Raw genomic sequence first — 20836 nt, forward strand, 5'->3', positions numbered from 1 at the left:
GTTGATTCCTCTCGACTTCCTTATTTGCGTTCAACTGTCTTCCCCTTTGTTCGTTTCCTATTAATTTTCTAAACTTTATTTTCACAGGGATCATAATATGCCACCGAAAAAGCATAAAAAGCCAGTGGACGCTCCACCGTCCCCATCGCAAGTAGATATTGCAGATTTACAGTCGAGGTATGATGTTTGAATCGAATTTTTGGTAGAATATCATATTTACTCTCAGCAAGTTCAAGCTTATTGCGGAGCTTATCGCCGAAACTGATCAGAATCTTCCTGATGACGAAATCGATCAAGCTATTGAAGAATTCGCGAGTTCTGGAGACCATTCCGAATGGCAAGGAATCGAGAAAGCGTTTCCTTATCTTTGTTCCATGGCTCGACGATCATCGACTTACGGAAATTGGAGGAAGCGATTCCAAGTTGTCGACTATCTTCTTTCATGTGAGGGAACTGGAGCGTTTATCAGCTGACACGAATAACTTATTCAGGTTTCCAAGAATTGTATACTGATGTGTCCAGTAATGTCGAGAACTACTTCGATCAAAAAACGGATTCAGAACCGGACGTTGAAATCATCCATGCTGTCAGCATGTTTGTGATTCTAGCTTCGAAACTCATCGTTCAACTCCAATTGCATGTGTCGAAAGTAACCGCTGAAAGTAATCAAGGCAAACGAGGAGGTGGTAGAAGAGACCTAGATGAAGAAACTGCCGAGTACTGTGCTCGCTGGAAGAACTACCAGAGAAACCGGGTATTTTTTTGTTGAAATTATAAATTATGTTCCTAAATCATTTCTTCCAGATTATCGGCTGCCTCATTCAACTTCTTGAGCTCCGCGTTGACACTGCCGGCGGTTTGAAGAAGAAAGCGATCCAATATATCTTCGCACCAGACGCCATGGAAAAGGACTTCATTGCGTAATTATATTTATTATCAGGTCCCCGTGTCCTAATGTTAAACTTCAGACGCTTTATGGATACTGTATCTCAATTGCTTGAAGATCCGGAGAACGCCGCACGTTCAAGTCAAGCATGGATTGTGTCTTACTTTGAGATATGGAAGGTTCTCGCAACAGAATACCAAATGGCACCTTGTATGACTTTGGCAAAGCCTTCTGAGAAAATTAATTTGATTACAGATATCGCCAACAGCATTTTTGGAGATACACTTGACCTGCCATATCTGGAGACAGCGAGTTCCTTTCCATTCATTGAGCCAATCGTTCGCATGATGAAAGATAACAGTGCTCCCGGAAGAAACAGAATCAATCGTATGCTTTCCCTTATTTCTTATAGCGTTACAATCATATTTTAAACATTTCAGAACCACTCCGTGCACTATTGGAGATGTGCGTAAGACGTGCATGCTCTGTCTACTCTGGCGATCGAGCTGAACATCCCCCTCCAAAAGCATTCTGCATGATCATCCAGGCGCTCGCACTGCATTGTCCGGACGTTATGCTTCAAGAGGTTAACAATGTGGTCCGACTACTCGAGAATCCACATGTCAACGTTCGGATGGCCACCCTTCAAGCTTTAGCCGACATGTTCGCATCGCCGTATTTGTCAAAAGAACTCTGTGAAGAATTCAAGACCCGTATCGACAAAAGAAAAATCATTTTCACCAGATTATGTGCTCATGTAATTGACGAAGGAACGAATGTTCGCACGAAATCCATCTCACTTCTTCGAAGTCTAATGGAGAATCGGCGCATTCCAGAAGAGTTCGAAAGTCTAGGATTTTTGACATTGGTTGCTGGACGTTTAAACGACAAGTCAGTGCAAGTCCGCAAGGCGGCCATCCAATTCTTGACTTCTTTCTTGGACAACAATAGACATGGACACGATGTACTTAATTTTATTCAAAAATGATTATAATAATGTGTTTTTACAGTTTTCAAAAGCTGTCCATGTGAATCTGATGCAAGAAAAAAGGCTGGAACTACTACGTCTGAACACGCCGAAGTCACGAGCGATTCAGCAAGCAGAAGACGAATACATGGCAAGAGACTTCCGACTGAAGACCGACATCAGGCACGAACTCACGGGCATTTTCAAAGGAGAAGTGTCCATCAGTAGAGAAGACGATATAATGTGGGTTTTTGAAGATAAGCGTAGTAATCAATTTCGAAGCTATTTCAGACCTCTCGCCATCCTGTTAACGGATTTAGATCGTCCTGGAGTAGGCGCCGGTCTCGCTCGATTCTATGCGTCTCAAGAAAACTTCCCGTGGTGAGCTTTTTAAAACCCAGTTTTCAGACAACAGCCGTTAACCTACAAATAACAAGAATCTTATTTCAAAGTTACAACAGAAATAATCAATTTTTAGCAATGCCACCCGCCGGAATGATCTTCCAGATCATGGTTTGGAGTTGTTGGATGAAGCAGTTAGGCACGTGCATGAATCCGGAAAGCTCGACTATCAGCAGTTCAAGGTGAGACTATCTATAATGAATATATTTAAAACCTCCGTTTCAGCTCCAAATTCTTCGGAATAACGACGACCAACTTCTGGAAGACGAGCAAGAAGCGAGGGATCATAAGCACAAAGTCCAGCAGTTGAGAGCGCAAATGCAACAATTGATCAACAAAATGTTGATTGGACTTGAACTCGAGAAAGCTCTGACTATTGCTCTTCGTTGTGTCTTGATGGGAGAAACTGCTGAAATCAAAGAGGGAATCAAGTTCCTTACTCGTTGTAAACTGTTCGGGATCGCTGGAGCGGATGATGCCATGCGTTCCATGTGCTCACTAGTCTGGCGACCACATGCGGATGTCCTCAATGAACTTATTGAAGCAGCCGAAGACATGTTCATCAGCAAATTAGAGGGAGGCGAAAAAGCAGCTGAAAGAGACAAATCTACAGTGGAAAACCTGATGTCTGCAATGGACGGAGTGGCAAAAGGAGATCAAGCATCAGTTGAAGAAGTCGTTTACCTTCTTGCCTCGAAGGAGTTGCCAAGTACGCTTGGTGAGAAGAATAATAAAGCACCACGAAAGAGGAGGCCAATGGAGACCTCTGTCATTATTAAACTTTGGCATATCGCTCTAGACACTTCCATTGGAAATGACAACCGCAAATTGGTGGCACTCAAGATATTGTTCCCGATTTCAAGAACTGAGAAAGGTCTTCCGGAAGCACGTAGTAGACTACGGTCACTACAGAGAAAGCTAGATGGGGATCCAAAGATTGCTGTGGCTGCTCTTCGAATCATCTCCATTTTGGGAGGACAAACGGAACAAGAGAAGGAGGCTGACGCTTTCAAGCGTCCAATTTTCAGAATTCATCAAGACGACTCATTGTTCAAGTCTATCGAAAATTTCTTCTTCCGTGGTAAGATTTTTTGGGTTCATTTTAAGTAAAAATATTGTGTTTTGTAGAAGTCGTGAAAGCCGATGACAGTCCTGATCGAGATTGGTTTGGCGTTGTTCGTTACACCGTACACATTCTGCTCAACATTTCTATGGACGCTAACATCATGCTTCCAAGACTTGCCTCTCATTTCTTGTATCGTGCTAAGAGGATCTCCGAGTTTTTCATCTTCTACAGCAAGCAAGCAGAAGGACCCGTCGTCGATCCAGTGAGAACTGAAGCCGCGATCCGACGCAGAGACTATTGGGGCTTGACATGGTGTCGAGTGATGGAGAAGCTTATGGCGTTCATTGGAGAAGTGGCCTCACAGGTTCACGCCTACACCCAAATTACCATTCCGCGTCTTCACACCAGATATATTTCGAAAATGAGAGATGCTGAAAAAAGCGATTCGAAACTACGAGAAGAGTCAGTTCGTTTCCTGACTGATTTGGAGAAGTCAATTGCTCAGAAGAAGACGATTTTCGCACTTCCCCCACAAGACAATACACAAGCAGCGACGACTGATCATTATTTCTTCGTCAAGCTCCTTTGTGATAAAAGACTCTTCATTCCAAGCAAGCTTCTAGGAAGACTACTACCAATTGTTGTATATGGAATGCGAGTTAAGACTATGCCCACTCGCATTAAGCAAGCTGCAACAATTGCTTTCGCAAAGTTCATGCCACTCAGGTGAGAGTTAACGGAACTTGGTTCGAAAATTTAAATGTATTTTTACAGTAGTGAAATTGCCTCGTTTGGTGCTCCATCGTTCTTCGGCTCAATGGTGAATTCCAACCATTCTCTCATCAGATGTAATATGATTGCTTCGTGCTGTGATTTCGCCTTTGCACAGCCAACAATCTTCGAACTCTATGCTCCCAATCTATTCAAAATGTTTGTGGTTCTTTATCCTGACAAAAAACGAATAATATATTTCTAGGTCGCAGGACAAGTCAGCAGATGCTCGAGAATCCGCTCTCTTGGTTCTCACCCATCTCATGTCCAACGATATGATCCAGACCCGCGGAGTTCTCTCTGAATCAGCCCGTTGCATTTGCGATACTGCTCGCCCTGTAAGAGAAGCGGCACAATCACTCTTCAGAGATCTGAATGCACGCAGTGAGACTGTCGTTCAACTTCTTCCGGAATTCTTGTATCGTCTGTCGGTCACTTCGGAAAGACTGTCTATGAAGCAGTACAAGACTGTGTTTGAGTAAGTTTATTTGTAGCTGCAGAAAAATCATGCTGTCAATTTTCAGATTCCTGATTGCACTTCTGAAGGAGAAGTCCAGAACAACAGATCTGATGATCGATCGAGTCTGTTTGAAGTTCTCGAATATTGAGTAAGTATATCATGTAGTAGACACATTTTTGAAACTATTGTATTTTCAGTATGAACGACACTGAAGCTCCAAAGTATCTTCTCATTGCTCTCGCCAAATTTGCCCAAAACGAAGGAGGCCTGGCCAGGGTAATTTTGAATTTTTATTTGTTTCCCGTCCTTCCTTTTTTTCAATAATTACTTTCTTTTCAGCTCCACGATAACTGGCGTCACTGGAGTAAGTTCCTGTGTCACTCACAAGTGGCCAGAGAGTACGTCCAAATGATTGAGCACATGCAAAGCGTTTCGAAGAACGAAGACTACAAGAGTCAATGCAGTGAACTGATCGCCAGCATCAAGAAGGTCAATGAGGAAGGTTTGAGGAAGGAGGATATTACCGCAGCGCCCCAAGCTGCAAAGGTAAGTGCCATAAAAGTTTTGATGATTTTCCACGGGACGATACCTCGCTTCTCTTTCCACAGTTTTCATTTGAAACGCATCATGAGAACTATTCTGGCTTTTTTCTTTCTGATTCTGACTTTCTATTCTGCATCTAGCGTCATCATTGAGAATAAAGATGGAAAGATGAAGCGAGGATATTCCGGACAACCATATTTTGGATAGATAATAATTTTGAGATATCTGTTCATTTTTTGGAATAAAATGCATTATTGTGAAAACTGTTTATCGCTTTTTAAAAGTTGCAGAAAAAGGGAAGAGGAAGAAAGGCGGCGGCAGCTGGTGCAGACACTCCGAGCACTTCTGCTGCTCGTACTCCGAGAAGAAAACGTGGTCCAACACCGTCATATGAAGAATCGGAATATGGTGAACAAATGGAAGAAGACGAAAGAGAAGAAGAGGAAGAAGAAGTAGAAGAAGTGTATGAAGAAGCAGAAATGGAAGAGGTACCAGAGGAGGAGGAGGACCCCGAATACGATTTTGAACAGTAAATAACCATATGATCCAGTCTTTACCATATTTAATTTATTGATATTTCCATACTTTTTACAATCTGTGAATACTCTTTTCTTTTCAAATCTCATGTTTTTTACAACCAATCTCTCTTGTGTTACTATCCATGTCGATCTCCCGTCCTTCACACAACTCCCCTCCTGAGAAACCCGAGAACTGATTGGTCTTGCTCCCCTTTTGTTTTCGTCTGTTCCCACTGTTTTCTTCTGATTCCTGTGCCGGAACTGACTCGGAGAACACGAAACTCGTTTCGTCTTCAGGACGTTGTGGTGATACGTTATACTTTCCTGTAACCCAATTAATATTATTGCTATTATTATTATTTATGAAGTGTGAGGAGTCGTCAATGTTGTGTTATGAATAATGCATTCGGAAACTGTAGACGGTTTCTCTTTTTCCCCTTCCTCGACAACAATGTTTTGGCTGTGTTGTGTCAAATCGAAGTGCAAACAAGCGCGAGCACAGTTGACAACCCCCGGCCTTTTTTCCTCCAATCTTCTAAAGATGCACCCTGTCTACTTCGACCGTTCCGATCATTAAGTGTCCAGATCTGGGAGTTTCTAATTTTCCATGCATAGCTGGCGCCGGAAAATTTCGCGGTTCTTGTCAATTTACGAAGCCCCTCCCCCAAATCCGATTTCAGTAAATTTAGAATTTAAAAAGTTGGGCGAATTTCCGTTCAAAGTGCATGAAAATTCATCAATTTCATCAAAATGAAGCAAGTTTTGTGTAAAACGTCCAGAATATTTTTCACTAAAAACGTACTGAAATGTTTGATTTGAAACAACGCATTTGAAGGAGCCCTTCTATTGCAAGGGACCTTACTACTTATCCAAGATCTTCTCAGAAAGTCCTCCTATTAGAGGGATTCTTCAATTAAAGGGGCCCTTGTAATACAGGTTTTACGTTAACGTTTTTTTTAAACTTAAAAATTTTGATTTTTTTTTCTCTCTCTCTCCCTCGCACTCTCGGCTGTTTATTTATATCCCGAGAACCATCTCCTCTTCCGAAAGTGACCATTCTCTCGTATCTCTTCGATTTTTTTTGTGTTATTTCCTCCTCTTGAGTGCTCGGTTCACGCTCAATTTTTCGGTGATGGTGGTGAAGGGAAAAAGAAGGGAAACCTCTTGAAAACTCGAAGAGCAAATTTCGCATTCTCACTCGCATCATTCATTTTGCTGCTCATCACAGAGAATTGCTTACTTGGTGAAAACGATACTTTCGAATCGAATTCACTGTTTCTTTTATGTTTCTCCCCCGTTTTTCTTAGGACATGTTCAGTTCTTTTTCTCGTGGAAAAGTTCAATTCGGAACTTTTTGGAACCAACCATATCATGTTACCTATTGACCTTGAAACGACTTTCTACAGGTTGAACAAAGACCAAAATGATGTGAGCAGAGGTCTGAGCAAATACAGTAACCCAGTAACTTAAGAAAATTGTTTTTTTTCCAAAATCCTGGTAACCCTAGATTTCATAAATTCTCGAGATTTAAGAAAATAATAGAAGTTCAAATACCGTAAACACGATTACCAACTTTTTTCCAAAGAAACTTCCAAACCTGAAATTTTAGAAAAATTCAGAAATTGGAAATTTCTCGAAATTTTGAAAATCACAAACGCTCTTGAAAACTTCAGAAAAACGAATAATGAAAATCTCAACTTTGAAAAACTTAAAGAATTTGTTCAGAGATTCAAAGTTCAAACAGTATCTGAAAATCTGAAATTCTGATGGTAAAAAAGGATGAGAATCCAAAATTATGCTTTGTTGAAAATCTGCAATTTCGAAAAAGAACATGCTTGCAAGTTTAGACTAATAAGAACTTAATCGGAAATTGAGGAATAAGAAATTCATGAAATTATGACTTAAAAGAAAAGAAACTTTCGAACTCCTGAAATTCTAAACGTTCATTGTTTACAAACCTCTCATCCAAAACTTGCAATTGCCCAGTTTATTTTTTTTTGCTTATTATAAATGTTTTTTATACTTTTCTAAATAATTTAGTTTCGATCGGACTACTGTAAACACTCTAATAGAAATCTACCCAACACTTGCACTTTGAGCTATTAGAGGAAATACGGTATTTTTTGAAAATCGTAATTCAAGACTTCGGTTACTGTATTTACTAAAACTCTAACACTATACACTGTATTTACTAAAACTCTAACACTATATTGAGATCAATTTGAGTATATGATTCTGAACATGATGAATTTTTGTTTTTACATCTTTTTCGTAGTTTTTTGAGGAAAACAAACACAATTGCAGACTATCGAAGGTGTTATTTCGGAGGGTCAACTGGGTAGAATTTCTGCCAAAAATTCGGAGGTACAACTCATTTCATTCAGGGGTACAACGCTTGTGATTCGGGGGTACAGCTTTTTTTTGAGGGAGTTTCTGAATTCCTGAATTTCAGAGCTTGAAAATCTCAGAATTCTTAGAATTTCAGAACTTTGAAATTTCAGTATTTCGGAATCTGAGAATTTCGGAACTTCAGAGTCTGAGAATTTCAGAATGTTAGAATTTCAGAACTTCGAAATCGCAGAACTTCAGAATCTCAATATTTTTGAATTTTTAAAAATTATGACAGAAAATTTTCACTTCTCATTGTCACATTGTTCTTTTTGATTTTGTGTCATATTTTTCACTCATCACGCTCTCCCACAGAACAATTCCGAACTGCAAATTAATTTTTGATCTACAGAAAAAAGTTTGGCGCGATCAAAATTGCAGGTCTAAAACCATAATTTCAGAATTTTTTATCTGATTCTGTGGAGATTGAAGATAATTCAAATGATTCTTAAAAAATTAATTAGTGGTTATAGATTCATGTATGGTCGTCTTCCGGAATAAAAATGTCAAAAATGGTCATTTTTAAAAGTTTTTTACAGAAAAAATCTATCTCCTCTTTCAGTTTTTGACATTTCTAGGAGTTCTATAGCTCAAAAAAACCGCAATTATTTTCTCTACATTTTCTATGAATGAATTTTTAATTTGCCTGATAAAACTTTTTTATAATCAAAAACAACGCAAAAATGCTATTTTGTGCAATTTCATGAGATTTTTGAATTATAAAAAAAGTTTTATCAGACAAATTAAAAATTCATCCATAGAAAATGTAGAGAAAATTATTGCGGTTTTTTGAGCTATAGAACTCCTAGGAATGTCAACAACTGAAAGAGGAGATAGATTTTTTCTGTAAAAAACTTTTAAAAATGACCATTTTTGACATTTTTTATTCCGGAAAACGACCATACATGAATCTATAACTACTAATTAATTTTCTAAAAATCATTTGAATTATCTTCAATCTCCACAGAATCAGATAAAAAATTATGAAATTGTTGTTTTAGACCTGCAATTGTGATCGCGCCAAACTTTTTTCTGTAGATCAAAAATTAATTTGCAGTTCGGAAATGTTCTGTGGGAGAGCGTGCTCATCATGAAAAAAATTGTGGAAATTGTTCTGTGCTGAAAGGCATTAGTTTTTTTTTTGAATTTTGAGTCCCGAAACTTCAGGAAAGCATACAACGAAGAACTGTAAAAAATCTTGACAAGTTTTACAAACTCAGGACTTTAATGCTTAATTTATGTTTTAAAACTCATTCGATACTTTCCTCTATCAATTCTTCTCAATTGCTTTTCTGCTCAATTCTATTTCATTTTCTTCTGTTTCTCAATAAAAAAACCCGAATTCCTGGCAGAAATTCTACCCAGTTGACCCTCCGAAATAACACCTTCGATAGTCTGCAATTGTGTTTGTTTTCCTCAAAAAACTACGAAAAAGATGTAAAAACAAAAATTCATCATGTTCAGGATCATATACTCAAATTGATCTCAATGGCCCCTATGAGACTATCAATGCCCCCTGGGAGCATTTGGTCCGATGCCCCCTATGAGACATGGTGGGATGACCCCTAAGACACAACTTCAGGATGCCCCCTATGAGTTAGTGACCCCTATGAGTGTATGCCCCCTTTGAGCACGATGCCCCCTATTTCGATGCCCCCTGGCAGTATGGGCCTACCCTAATACGCGTCCACTCAATTTTCGGAACAATCAACTTCCTCCTCTATTAACCTGTCCAAGCTAGCTTCTCTGCCATCCCTACCTGTCCTCCCCCCTCTCATCTTCTCCATTTCGATTCATTTTCCAAATATAAACCAAAACTTTTAAAAGTGGGCGTGTCTCTCTTTTCTCTCTGCGTCTCTTCAATCTCTCCTTTCCGCGCGGAGCTGCCAAACAACCTTTTGTATCGGAGGGAGCCGGGCGTTGTTTCCAAACATTTTTCGCGCTCCCACAAGAGGGTTGAGAAGACTATCCTACAATGCTTGCCTTCTTCTTCTGTGTCACTTTTAATTTTTTAATCTATGCGTATTGTTTCAACTTCTCTAATCCCTGTGTTTCTAGTCCCTCTCAAACATTTCCTTTTCCTTTTTTCAGCACGACCCAATTATAGAATGAAGATAAATAGTTGATAAACATCTGAAAATGAGATTTGATTGCATCGAAAGGCGGTTCGCACATGCGTTCGGCGCTTATTCTGGCGTCGTCGTCCGTCATCCATTCCCATTTTTCATCGTACCAATTCTGATAACTGCCGCATTGACAACTGGATTATTTAGACATGAACAGGCGTTTATGAAGGATGAACTAGAACTTTATACACCTACAGATGCTCAGGCAAGAAAAGAATTGGATCAACTGGATCGATTATTTCATATTAATGATTCGGATCCGTTTTATGCAACGAGAAGGTTGGCGTTTACTAATTGAAACTTTCCGTATTTTTTATATTAGAAGCCTATCCTATACTTGAACTTTGAGCTTAATTATCTAGATTCCTGGTAAAGATAGCAAACATTTGTCATCAGATAAAATGTTTGTTATAATATCAGTAACATTTTATTAGTTGACCACTTTTTGATATCTTTCACAGGAATCGAGTTAAACCGGCTTGAAGTTGAAAAGCCCCCTGCCGGCTGACGACCTTTTAACTTTCAGCCAATTTATCTCGGTTCCTGTGGAACATATCAAGGTTTTTCAACAGATAAATTGTTTATCATAATATCATTATCATTTTATTAGTTGACAAATGTTTGATATCAGTTACAGGAATCGAGATAATTGAACTCGAAGTTGACCGTTTGGGAAGGCTTCTGTTAGAGGAAATATGGTAATTTTTTAACGAAGGTTGTAGAAATTTCAACATTTTTTCTTGACATAGTATATTTGATTTTTTCACAAATGCGGTAATACCGAGCTTGTAAAAGATTTCGAAATTATCATTCTGTTGGCTGAACCAGGATTTTACCAAATTAATTCTTTTTTGTCTTTTCATATTCAAAATTTTCAGGTACGACATCAGAAGAGCCGGCTATATCATCGTCACGAATCAAGAAGAAGATGGAGACATTCTGAATCCGTTGGTGATGCACGCTGCTATGCAGCTCTGGAGTATTGTTCAGGTAGGATGTTTGAACATACCGTAAAACCTCTCAACCTTTAAATTTGAATCCTTCCATCTTGGTTCCTGTCAAAGATATGCAGTAATTGTCAATTGATAAATTATATTTATGGGCATCAAGCTTCCCTAAAATTGAACCAAAGATCTTCTAGATCATATTATTACTGGTAATTCAATTTAAATATAGATTTTAAAATGTTCGATTTGCTGATTTCTTAATAAGAGCTTTCAAACCGTCAATTTTGAGCTCAATTATCTTGATTCCTGTAAAAGATATAATAACAATTGTCAACTGATAAATTATTTGAATTATTTTATCAGTTGACACATTTTTGATATCTTTCACAAGAATCGAGATAATTGAGCTCAAAGTTGACGGTTAGGGTGAGCTCCTATTAGAAGATATACGGTATTCTCTTGAATTTTGATTCAAAACTGAAAAACTTTGAAATCCCAAGTGTTTTTACAGTCTCTGACAGTAGAAGACGAGGACGATCGTCGTATAAACTACCCATCGATATGTGTGAAATTTCCGATTCCTCCAGAATTCTCGAAGGCTCTTCACTCGTTGTTCTCACCGAATATGACCACGTAAGTGTAACATTGACACAACTTTTGATAGTTTTCTCCTTTCCCTTTTTTGGAAGAAGTTGTAGTATGTGAATTATGTCTCTTTTCTCTTTTTCTTTTGTACCGCAACAAAATAATGCGCGGTGCAAATAGAAATAAGCCGGCGTGGTGGTGGTGGTGGTGGGCCCATGATGTTCAGAATTAGGACAGAAAAGAAGGAAGATGTGTTGTTAGTTGAATAGAGAAAGTTGCAAGAAAGGCGCGTTCCGCAAGAAGATTACGGTAGCCAATGCTCAATGCAAAAAGTTTGCAACGTTGCGTATCGGGATGAGCATCTATTGACACTCACTTATCACCTTTTGAGATGATCTTAGGGGGTGCCAGAGGGTCAAAATATTTGACTAGGTCAGGGGAGAAAGAAGATGAATACTTTTGTTAAATTGATCAGAGAGTAGGTTCGGTAGGTCAGAAGATTAAACATCGGCGACAGTGATGTGTTGGCGCAACATAACAACTTTCTTCAAGGGCTCTCAAGAAACACGGTTCAGAGTTCGAAATGGTGTGTTTTGTGTCCAAATTCTGTTACTGATTATGAAGATTTTATGCTTCTCATTGACGGAGAAATTTGAATAAGTGTCGTAGTCTGTAGCCTACAATATTAGTAGTCTATCCGTATCCTGAGGTTCAAGAGATTCTGTGACCCCATATATCTCGATTCTCGTCAAAGATATAAAAAATTGTCAACTGATAAATTGTTCATTAGGAATTGAGATAATTGAGCTCGAATTATTGTTGCTAGAATTTTTGGCAATTTTTTGAATAATTTTCCAGACTGATTCTCCGGCAATCTCTTCTTTAATTTTTGTTTCAAAAAATTAAAACTTAAGAAAAAATGGTTCAAATTTCTTTCCATAAAAAAGTTCTGAAAATCAGTAATACCGTATTTCATTTAATCGAACCCAAACCGTCAACTTTGAGCTCAAGTATCTCGATTCCTGTGAAAGATATCAAAAAATTGTCAACTGATAAAATATTAGTGATATTATAATAAACAGTTTGTCAGTTGACAAACTTTTTATATCTCTTACAGGAAAAGAGATAAATGAGCTCAAAGTGGACGATCTGTGTAAGCTTCTCTTAAAGGAAGTACGGTAACTTTGAGCAATTTTAAATTGGTATTCCCATAATTTTCGAATGTCTTGACTTACAATTGTCAGCTACAACAATATATTTTTCAGTTTTTGCTGATTTTTTTCCGATTCTGATATAGATCATATCCGGTAACAAGCCTAACCATTTAATCACGTTGACTGTAAGCTCACACTTTAAAGTTTACACAAAAAGAGCAAACATTCGAACGAGTTGGTCACTTTTTCTGTCCGGTAGTTTTACACTATCGCTTACACACTTTTTCTTTTGTTTGTCCTATACCAAAAGTGCAAAAAATGTGTCATCTTAAATGGTTACTTCCGCTGACCCAAGGTATCAACTCCTCTGTCTATAATCCATCTTATTTGACGAGAAACAATACAAGTTCGTGTCCCCGATTCTCTCATTCAAAAGAAAATGAATATTACGTCAGAAACAAACAGAGATATCGGGGGATTGGAAAAAGATGAGTGACCCATCAAAAGTGTCAAAAATCGAAATATAGATTCATCTCGCCTTTTTTGTTTGCTCAATTCCAATAGCAAAGGGAGATTTTGGGGATTTTTATGATCATTGGAAGAGATTAAAGGATGAATGAGGGATCCTCTTGAAAACTAATTTTTTTCAGACCAGAAGAAATATGCGTCTCAAATCCGCTCGTCGAAATCTTTAAACTACTCCTTGTTTCAGATCGCTCGTTTCTCAATCGGTAAACTGTGTTCTAGAAGGTTTTAAAAGTGACAAGTCTCCATTTTCAGGTCGATCGATGAGATGACGTTATCCCAAATATCAGATGCAATTCAATTTGATAGCGGAGGAATGACACATTTATTAGGAGGTGTCACATTGGATGACGATAAGAGGATTGCAGGTGAAATTACATTTCAAGAGTCTTCTAGATTTGATATCCAATCTGAAACGTACCGAAATATATGCCCTTTAAAGCCCACTCAAATCGTCAAGTTTGAGCTCAATTATCTCAATTCCTATAAAAGATATCAAACTTTATCAATTGGTAAATTATTCATCATAATGTCACCAATGTTTTATAGTTTGACAAAATTCTGATATCTTTTACAGAAATCAAGATATTTGAGCCCAAAGTTAAAGTAATAAGCCTTTCTATCACAGGTTCTACGGTTACCCAGTTTACTAGAAATTATTTCAATATGATTATCCCAGTTTTTTGAAATTTCCAAATTTCCAGGAGCAAAAGCGATGCTTCTTCCCTACGCTCTCCGTCATTCATCCGACGACGAAGATTGGGTTGCCGAGAAATGGGAAGTCCGTTTAGCGGATTTCCTTCTCCAATATGACTCTCCAATCATTCGTGCCAGTTGGTGGACCTATGAGACATTAGCTGCCGAATCTGCCAGAGACCGATTACAACTGATAAAGTAATCCAAAAGTTGTAGTTTAACCTATTTTCATTTTACTACTATTTTCAGCATGCTTCTTCCTTGTTTTGTCTGCGTCTCCATTTATACCATTGCTTGCTGCTGTGTCTTCTCTTGGAGACGTTCCAGACCCTGGTAATCTTTCTGACTTCTGGATTCTCTTTCATTTTTGATATTTAGGCTTGCTATCGGCGGAGTTATCTCAGCAGCAATGGCAATTGCGTCAGCAGTTGGCCTCTTGTTACTTGCCGGTTATGGAATGACTAGTGTTGCCTACTCGATGCCGTTTATTGTATTCTGTAAGTGTATTCAAAATGTTGTGTGTAGGCTGAATGTGAATAGTGTTGTATATGTATGTGTGTCCGAGAGTCAATTCTGTTTGCAAATATTTTGGGACGGCTCAGCAGCAGCAGAACAAAACGCATGGTATTGAAAGCAGAACCTGTGGGGGAGGGACTTTATTTGCATTTGTGTGCCTGTTCGCACATTTTGAACTTTGTGTTTAATTCCTGAAACCAATCAATTGGAAAAAGAGAGCACCGATACGGGGTGGGATGAGAAAAAAGAATCAAAACACAACAGTCACCGGTCTTAGAAATTGGTTAGTCGGGGAAGGAGAAAAAGTAGCTGGGATACATAAAATATCAGTGCAAAAGAGAAATTGAAGGAGAAGCTTAAAAATTGCAGATTTTGAGAATTTCAAGTTTTCTGTCATTTTTGTCTCGTCGGAAAACAAACATTCTGATAGAAAGAATTGGCCGAAAACGCACGAAAATCAAGAAGATAAATCAAATCATTTTTTAGGTTAAAAAACCATATTTTTAGGTTACGGTAGTTGTCGTTGTGGGACCTTCGGCCACAGCCACCGACATTTCTCTTCCACAGCTTTGATTTTTTTGTACCAGCCTAATAAATAAAAACTAATAGCCAATGAACTGAAACCTGGAAATTTAATAATATAAACCCAGTTAAGTTCTGAAACCGTACCTATCTTCTTTTCAGCTGTTGGTGTCGACAACGTCTTTATCCTCCTCTCCGCCTGGAGATCAACATCATCAACGGAAACTTTCGAGCATCGAATGGAAGAAACCTTCGCTGATGCAGCAGTCAGTATTACTGTAACATCTCTGACTGACCTGATTTCATTTGGTGTCGGATGTGCGACTCCCTTCCCAAGTGTCCAGATGTTTTGTGCTTATGCGGTTGCCGCAGTCGTCTTCACCTATATTTATCAGTTGACATTTTTTGCCGCAGTCATGGTTTACACGAATCGACGAGAGATTAATAATCGACACTGTATTACATTCCATAAACTGAAAAGAGAGACTCTTCCGGAGAAAGTTGCGGCTAAAGGGGATCGAAGTTTCGAGAAGAACAGTATGCTGGCTCAATTTTTCCGAACGACGTATTCTGATTTTTTGTTGAATCCACTCGTTCGGATTTTCATTCTCACTTGCTTCTGTGTCTATTTGGTATGTTTCTGGTTTCATTTTCTCCTAACATCTTTTAAAAATTAATTTTTTCAGGGAGTGGCTTCTTATGGATGTACAAAAGTGAAGCTGGGATTAGAACCTAACGATTTGCTGCCTGAAAACTCTTATGGAAAGAGAACGCTGATGATGGCAGAAAAATATTTCTCCGATTACGGTAGCTCACTTCATGTATGGATGTACAACCTATCTGAAGTGAATGTGGCGCCTCGAAAAATCTGGAATGTTCTGGAAAAAGAAGTGGAACTATACGAGCATACAGAGTTCACAGCTGGCAGTGACTCATGGCTTCGAACGTTTTTGGCGTTTGTCAAACAAGCTGGATTGCTCATAACTCCGGAAAATTTTGTCTATATACTCAAGAATGTTTTTCTGTCTCAACCACAATTTGCAAAATATAACAGAGATGTTGTGTTATCAGATGATGGGGAACATTTAGAAGCATCAAGAATTCCAGTTCAGTTGAGACACGTTGGGTCGGCAAATCAGTCAAGAGCGATGAGATTATTTAGGAAATTAGCGGAAACTAGTGAACTACAAACTGGAGTTTATGCTGACTTCTTTCAGGTAACCTTGTTTTCTTTGGGATGAAAATTGAAATATCGTAAAACCTATGATAGAATGTCCACATACTTCGAGTTAAATTTTCTTGGTTGCTGTCAAAGATATAAAAAATGGATCAACTGATGAAATGTGTTTGATATTATGATAAACAGGAAGCGAGATAAGATGGCTCAAAAATAAAATCTAAGGGGCTCTTCTATTACAGGTATCACGGTATGCAACTGACCCTTAACGGAATCCTACACAGGAACAGAGATAAACTGGCCTAAAGAATCGCTTTTATGAATTGGAACATAGGCCACCCTATACTTGAACTTTGAGCATGATTAGGTTCATACAAGATATAACAAAAATCTGTTAAGAGATAAAATTTTTTCTTATAATATCAGTAACATTTTATCAGTTGAGCACTTTTTGATATCTCACGCGAAAATCAAGCTAAACTGGCTCGAAGTTGAAAAGTCGGCGCCTGCTGGTAAAGCTATGCTGTCGCCGTCCTCTTAACTTTGTGCTCATTTATCTCAATTCATCTGCTAAATATCAAAAATTTGTTCACTGTTAAAATGTTGGTGATATTATGATAAACAATTTATCAATTGACACATTTTAGATATCTTACACAGAAATCGAGATAATTGAACTCAAAGTCTGGATTGGCTTCCGGCTTCCGCAGTATTTACCATAATCTGAACATTTCAAGCTACAAGAAGCTGGGAATTTCTGAAATTTTGAGATTGTTCAATTTTCAAATCCAACACCAAACTTATAATAATCTATATCATTTCCAGTTTGCTGAGCAATACAACGCAGTGCTCCCTGGAACTCTCTCTTCGATTGCCTATGCTGGAGTTGCCGTCGTCGCAGTGTCTCTAATTCTGATTCCAGAACCAGTAGCTAGTCTTTGGGTACATTTTTCATTGATACCTTTCAAAAAATGTATCCTTTCAGGTTTCCTTCTCTATCGTTTCCATCAACATCGGAATTCTCGGTTTCATGACGTTCTGGTCGGTTCGTCTGGATTTCATTTCGATGGTTACCATCGTCATGTCCATTGGATTTTGTGTTGATTTTGCGGCACATCTAGCGTATAACTTTGCAAAGGTATGGTAATTTCTTATTGGTTTTGAGCAAAAATACAAAAAAAAGATTAAATACCGCCGAAGGTGCACCAGCCAGCGTAGCTCGCGAGCTAACATTGGCAGGCCAACTTTTCTGCTAGTTATTTAGTAGACTACTGGGAGACGCAGATAGAGAGAAAATCTATTTTTCACTAAAACTTTGCTCAAAATTAACCTGAAAAAACTTGAAAAATAGCTTTTAAAATTTATCAGTTCAATTAAAAATTTTCCAGGGTGAAAACATCGATGCTCCGGAGAGAATGAGAAATGCTCTGTATGCCGTTGGTGCTCCAATTCTAATGTCTGCCTCTTCTACCATCATTGGTGTATCTTTCATGGCATCGGCTGAATCTTATGTGTTCCGAAGTTTCTTGAAAACCATTATCCTCGTTATTCTTCTTGGAGCACTTCATGGTTTGGTAATTCTGCCAGTTTTACTTTCGATGTTCTACTGTGGCGGTTCATCGAAAAAGGCAAAAGAGCATATGGATGTAAGACTTCAAAAGTAGAAGTTTAAAATTTTGATTTTGCGAATTTTCAGGCGGTAGATCAAAAACTACAAGCTCAGTACAACAATCCAGCTCGAACAGCGTCTATACAGTATCTGAGCAATCCAGATTTATACACGATGCCTCCTCCAAATGTGGAATTCTCTTTGTCCACTCTGGAATTCAATAGAACTCAGACTCGACCGCTCGGTGCGCCTCCACCAATATCGGGAAGTCCTAAAAGAGAATTATCAGGAATCTCGGGTCCTCCAGAATACGAAGAACACGATTCATCTGGATTGAGCACGTTTGGAGTTGCTCCAGCAGTTGTAGCGAATACAACTGGAATGATTCCAATGCGAGCGAAATTGAAATATCCGACAAATATGACAACTGCACAAAGGAGAGAAAGTGAAAGTAGGACAACGCCCGAACTGTATTATCCTTCTTAATTGTTTTCTTTTCATTCTTCCTTATTTATTTCTCTATGTTTTCCTTCTCAATTCTTCATTCGGGTTTACTCTTTCCTCCCATTTTTTTTTCTGACTGAACTGTATCATTCTTCTGGTGTTCCTTGATTTTGGTGATTTAAAACCGAGTAATTCATGTTGTTTAGTAGTATTTTGCCACTTTGTATTTCTCTCGTCTCCTCATTACATGTCTTTCTCTTTTAGAACCCCTTTTAAAAGACCCTTTTCTTTCATTCATTCTGACACACTGGTATATTTTTATTTGCAACAAATAATACTACTAATAATAAAACGAATTTAAATTATTCCGATTCGAGTTTCTCAACGAATTCCATCTTCTCTGTTCCACAAACCGCGCATTTGAAGTCGTCGATTCTGAAAGTTTCTCTTTTGTCATTTTAAATTTTTTTTTTCCGAGAACCCACAGCTCAAGAATATCGTCAATCAGTGGCCAGGACTCTCCAATCTCCTTCTTCACTTTCTCTTTTTTAACTTTCTTTCCCTTTGCTTCAGCCATTTGCCATGCATCTGCGGCCACAATCAGAGCAACATTATATGCTCCGAGGAGAGATCCTTGAGAAGCACAGGTCACACAGATCAACGCTTTCACACATTCAGATACAGTTTTCAGTGTGTCAGAGCGCTAAAAACAAGCAAAATCTTGGGAGTTAAAGTATCAGAAAATCCTACATCAAGTTTCTTCAAATTCTTGATCAACTCAACGTTCCAGCTATCAAAGAATTGGAAAATATCATCGCGGAATAGAAGTGACAAGATCTTTCCAATACGACTGACAGCATCGAAATCGGGAAGAACAAAACGACGATGGTAGATGTATGTCAAAATCTGGAACGGAGATTGAATAGGCATATATGGATTATAGTCATACCACACGCATGTCCTTTGATTTGAGACTTGTGATGATGAAGCGATTCTCATGAGAAATCATGGCGATCTCTTTTCCAATGCTCATATGACTAGTGACAGCAGCCTGAAAAGTTTAATCCTAAAAGTTGCTTCCAAAACCTGTAATAGAAGGGCCTCCATACTGTCCAGCTTGAGTTAATTTTCTTGTTTCCTATACAAGGTGTCCAAAATTTGTCAACTGATACAAAGTTTGTGATATTATGGTCAACCTTGACAGAAACCGAAATAATTTGGCTCAAAGTTAAAATTTAAGAGGATCCTTCTATTACAGGTATTACGGTATGCAACTCGCTCTCAATGGAATACTAGCATCAGCCAGAACCGGTCCATGAACATGAAAATCTCTTGGGAAGCCCTCGCCAGCCGACAGAATCCAATCACTTTTTGGAACCTTTTCTCCCATCAGAATCTTATCCAGAATCTTGTAAGAGCTGGGTGCCACGTGGGCTTCTTTCCTGAAGTTGTGAGTGATATTTTTCAAATTTTGAATTTAATAGATACTCACAAGTTCAATTTTATATACTCTCCAATTTCAAAATAGTCCTTGTCAATCGTCATTTCAACTCTCAAAACGGCAACTCCATTCTAAAAGTACAATTGTTACCGTATTTCTTCTAATAAAGGCCTACAAAACTTTGAGCTCAATCATCTCGATTACTATGAGAGATATCGAAAAATTGTCAATTGATTAATTATTTATCACAATACCAACAATATTTTATCAGTTGCAGATTTTTTATATCTTTCACAGGAGCCGAGATAATTGAGCACGAAGTTGATAATTTGGATCTATCGAGTACCTCAGTGAAATTCTCAAAAGAATTCAAAGTGACCATGGATTGACAGGAGTATAATCCATTGTCCTCTCTGACCAAATCAATTTCCGTTCCATCCTTATGAACCCATTTGACATTTTCCAATTCTGGAACTTGTGGTTTGTAGGTCACAGCAACTCCGCCTTTGACCATTTCAGTTGGATATTTGAAAGTGTATCCAACGGGAACAATACTCAGTTTGCAGTATAATCCTGAATATGAAACTGGATTATTGTATTTCTTTATTATAAATACCATCTTTTTCGTTCTGCCCAACCACAGTGATTGAATAAACAAAGGAATACATAACGAGATTGTGTTGAAGAATGCAGTTATTTGATTGAATCGCCTGTCCAACAGCACTCAACTTCTTCAATCCATCTGGATGAAGTTTGAAGTCAACTCCAAAATGAATTCCTGCTCCAGTTTCCACTTGCTTCTTTTTCAAATCGTCAAATGACTTTCCATCGACATAATGATTGGAGAACGCTAAGATTTGACTCTTACAGTAACATTACAAATTTTCCTAACCATTAACATCATGATGAATGACTTCCATTCCATTCGGAAGCTTATTCTCATCCACCGGCTCGTTTGGATCGATGATTTCGAAAGCAGTCGTCATCGTAGATTCAGATTACTCCTCTGTTATGGCTGTACGCCTTCCAGTCCGTCCATCATCTTCCAGCCAACAGGTACCTGGCAACATAGTCTGGGTGCGGGTTCACGTTT

The 20836-nt window shown here is 38.4% G+C and overlaps 3 protein-coding genes across 3 annotated transcripts; 2 read left to right on the forward strand and 1 right to left on the reverse strand.

Annotated features, from left to right (window-relative positions):
* Nucleotides 1-97: 97 nt before the first annotated feature.
* On the forward strand, nt 98-5628 carry CBG25999 (the record flags this gene model as incomplete). The annotated part of the gene is made up of 16 exons (XM_045243748.1): nt 98-177; nt 227-444; nt 492-754; nt 805-920; nt 969-1273; nt 1327-1850; nt 1897-2234; nt 2332-2437; nt 2481-3336; nt 3363-4047; nt 4096-4251; nt 4298-4570; nt 4617-4700; nt 4750-4828; nt 4892-5098; nt 5386-5628. 16 exons carry the CDS (start codon nt 98-100, stop codon nt 5626-5628), a joined length of 4533 nt encoding a protein of 1510 aa, XP_045100088.1.
* Nucleotides 5629-10140: 4512 nt separating this feature from the next.
* Nucleotides 10141-18344, forward strand: Cbr-ptr-19 (the record flags this gene model as incomplete). The annotated part of the gene is made up of 14 exons (XM_002642271.1): nt 10141-10406; nt 11006-11117; nt 11586-11707; nt 13464-13544; nt 13594-13706; nt 14043-14232; nt 14284-14367; nt 14413-14531; nt 15235-15704; nt 15759-16289; nt 17075-17191; nt 17235-17387; nt 17638-17895; nt 17946-18344. 14 exons carry the CDS (start codon nt 10141-10143, stop codon nt 18342-18344), a joined length of 3015 nt encoding a protein of 1004 aa, XP_002642317.1.
* Nucleotides 18345-18664: 320 nt separating this feature from the next.
* CBG18309 lies at nt 18665-20729 on the reverse strand (the record flags this gene model as incomplete). The annotated part of the gene is made up of 9 exons (XM_002642270.1): nt 18665-18737; nt 18788-19005; nt 19053-19208; nt 19252-19353; nt 19612-19744; nt 19795-19874; nt 20090-20316; nt 20360-20593; nt 20636-20729. 9 exons carry the CDS (start codon nt 20727-20729, stop codon nt 18665-18667), a joined length of 1317 nt encoding a protein of 438 aa, XP_002642316.1.
* Nucleotides 20730-20836: the final 107 nt, after the last annotated feature.

This window comes from Caenorhabditis briggsae, assembly GCF_000004555.2.
Source record: "Caenorhabditis briggsae complete genome, chrIII, whole genome shotgun sequence".
NCBI classification, from domain to species: Eukaryota; Metazoa; Nematoda; class Chromadorea; order Rhabditida; family Rhabditidae; genus Caenorhabditis; species Caenorhabditis briggsae.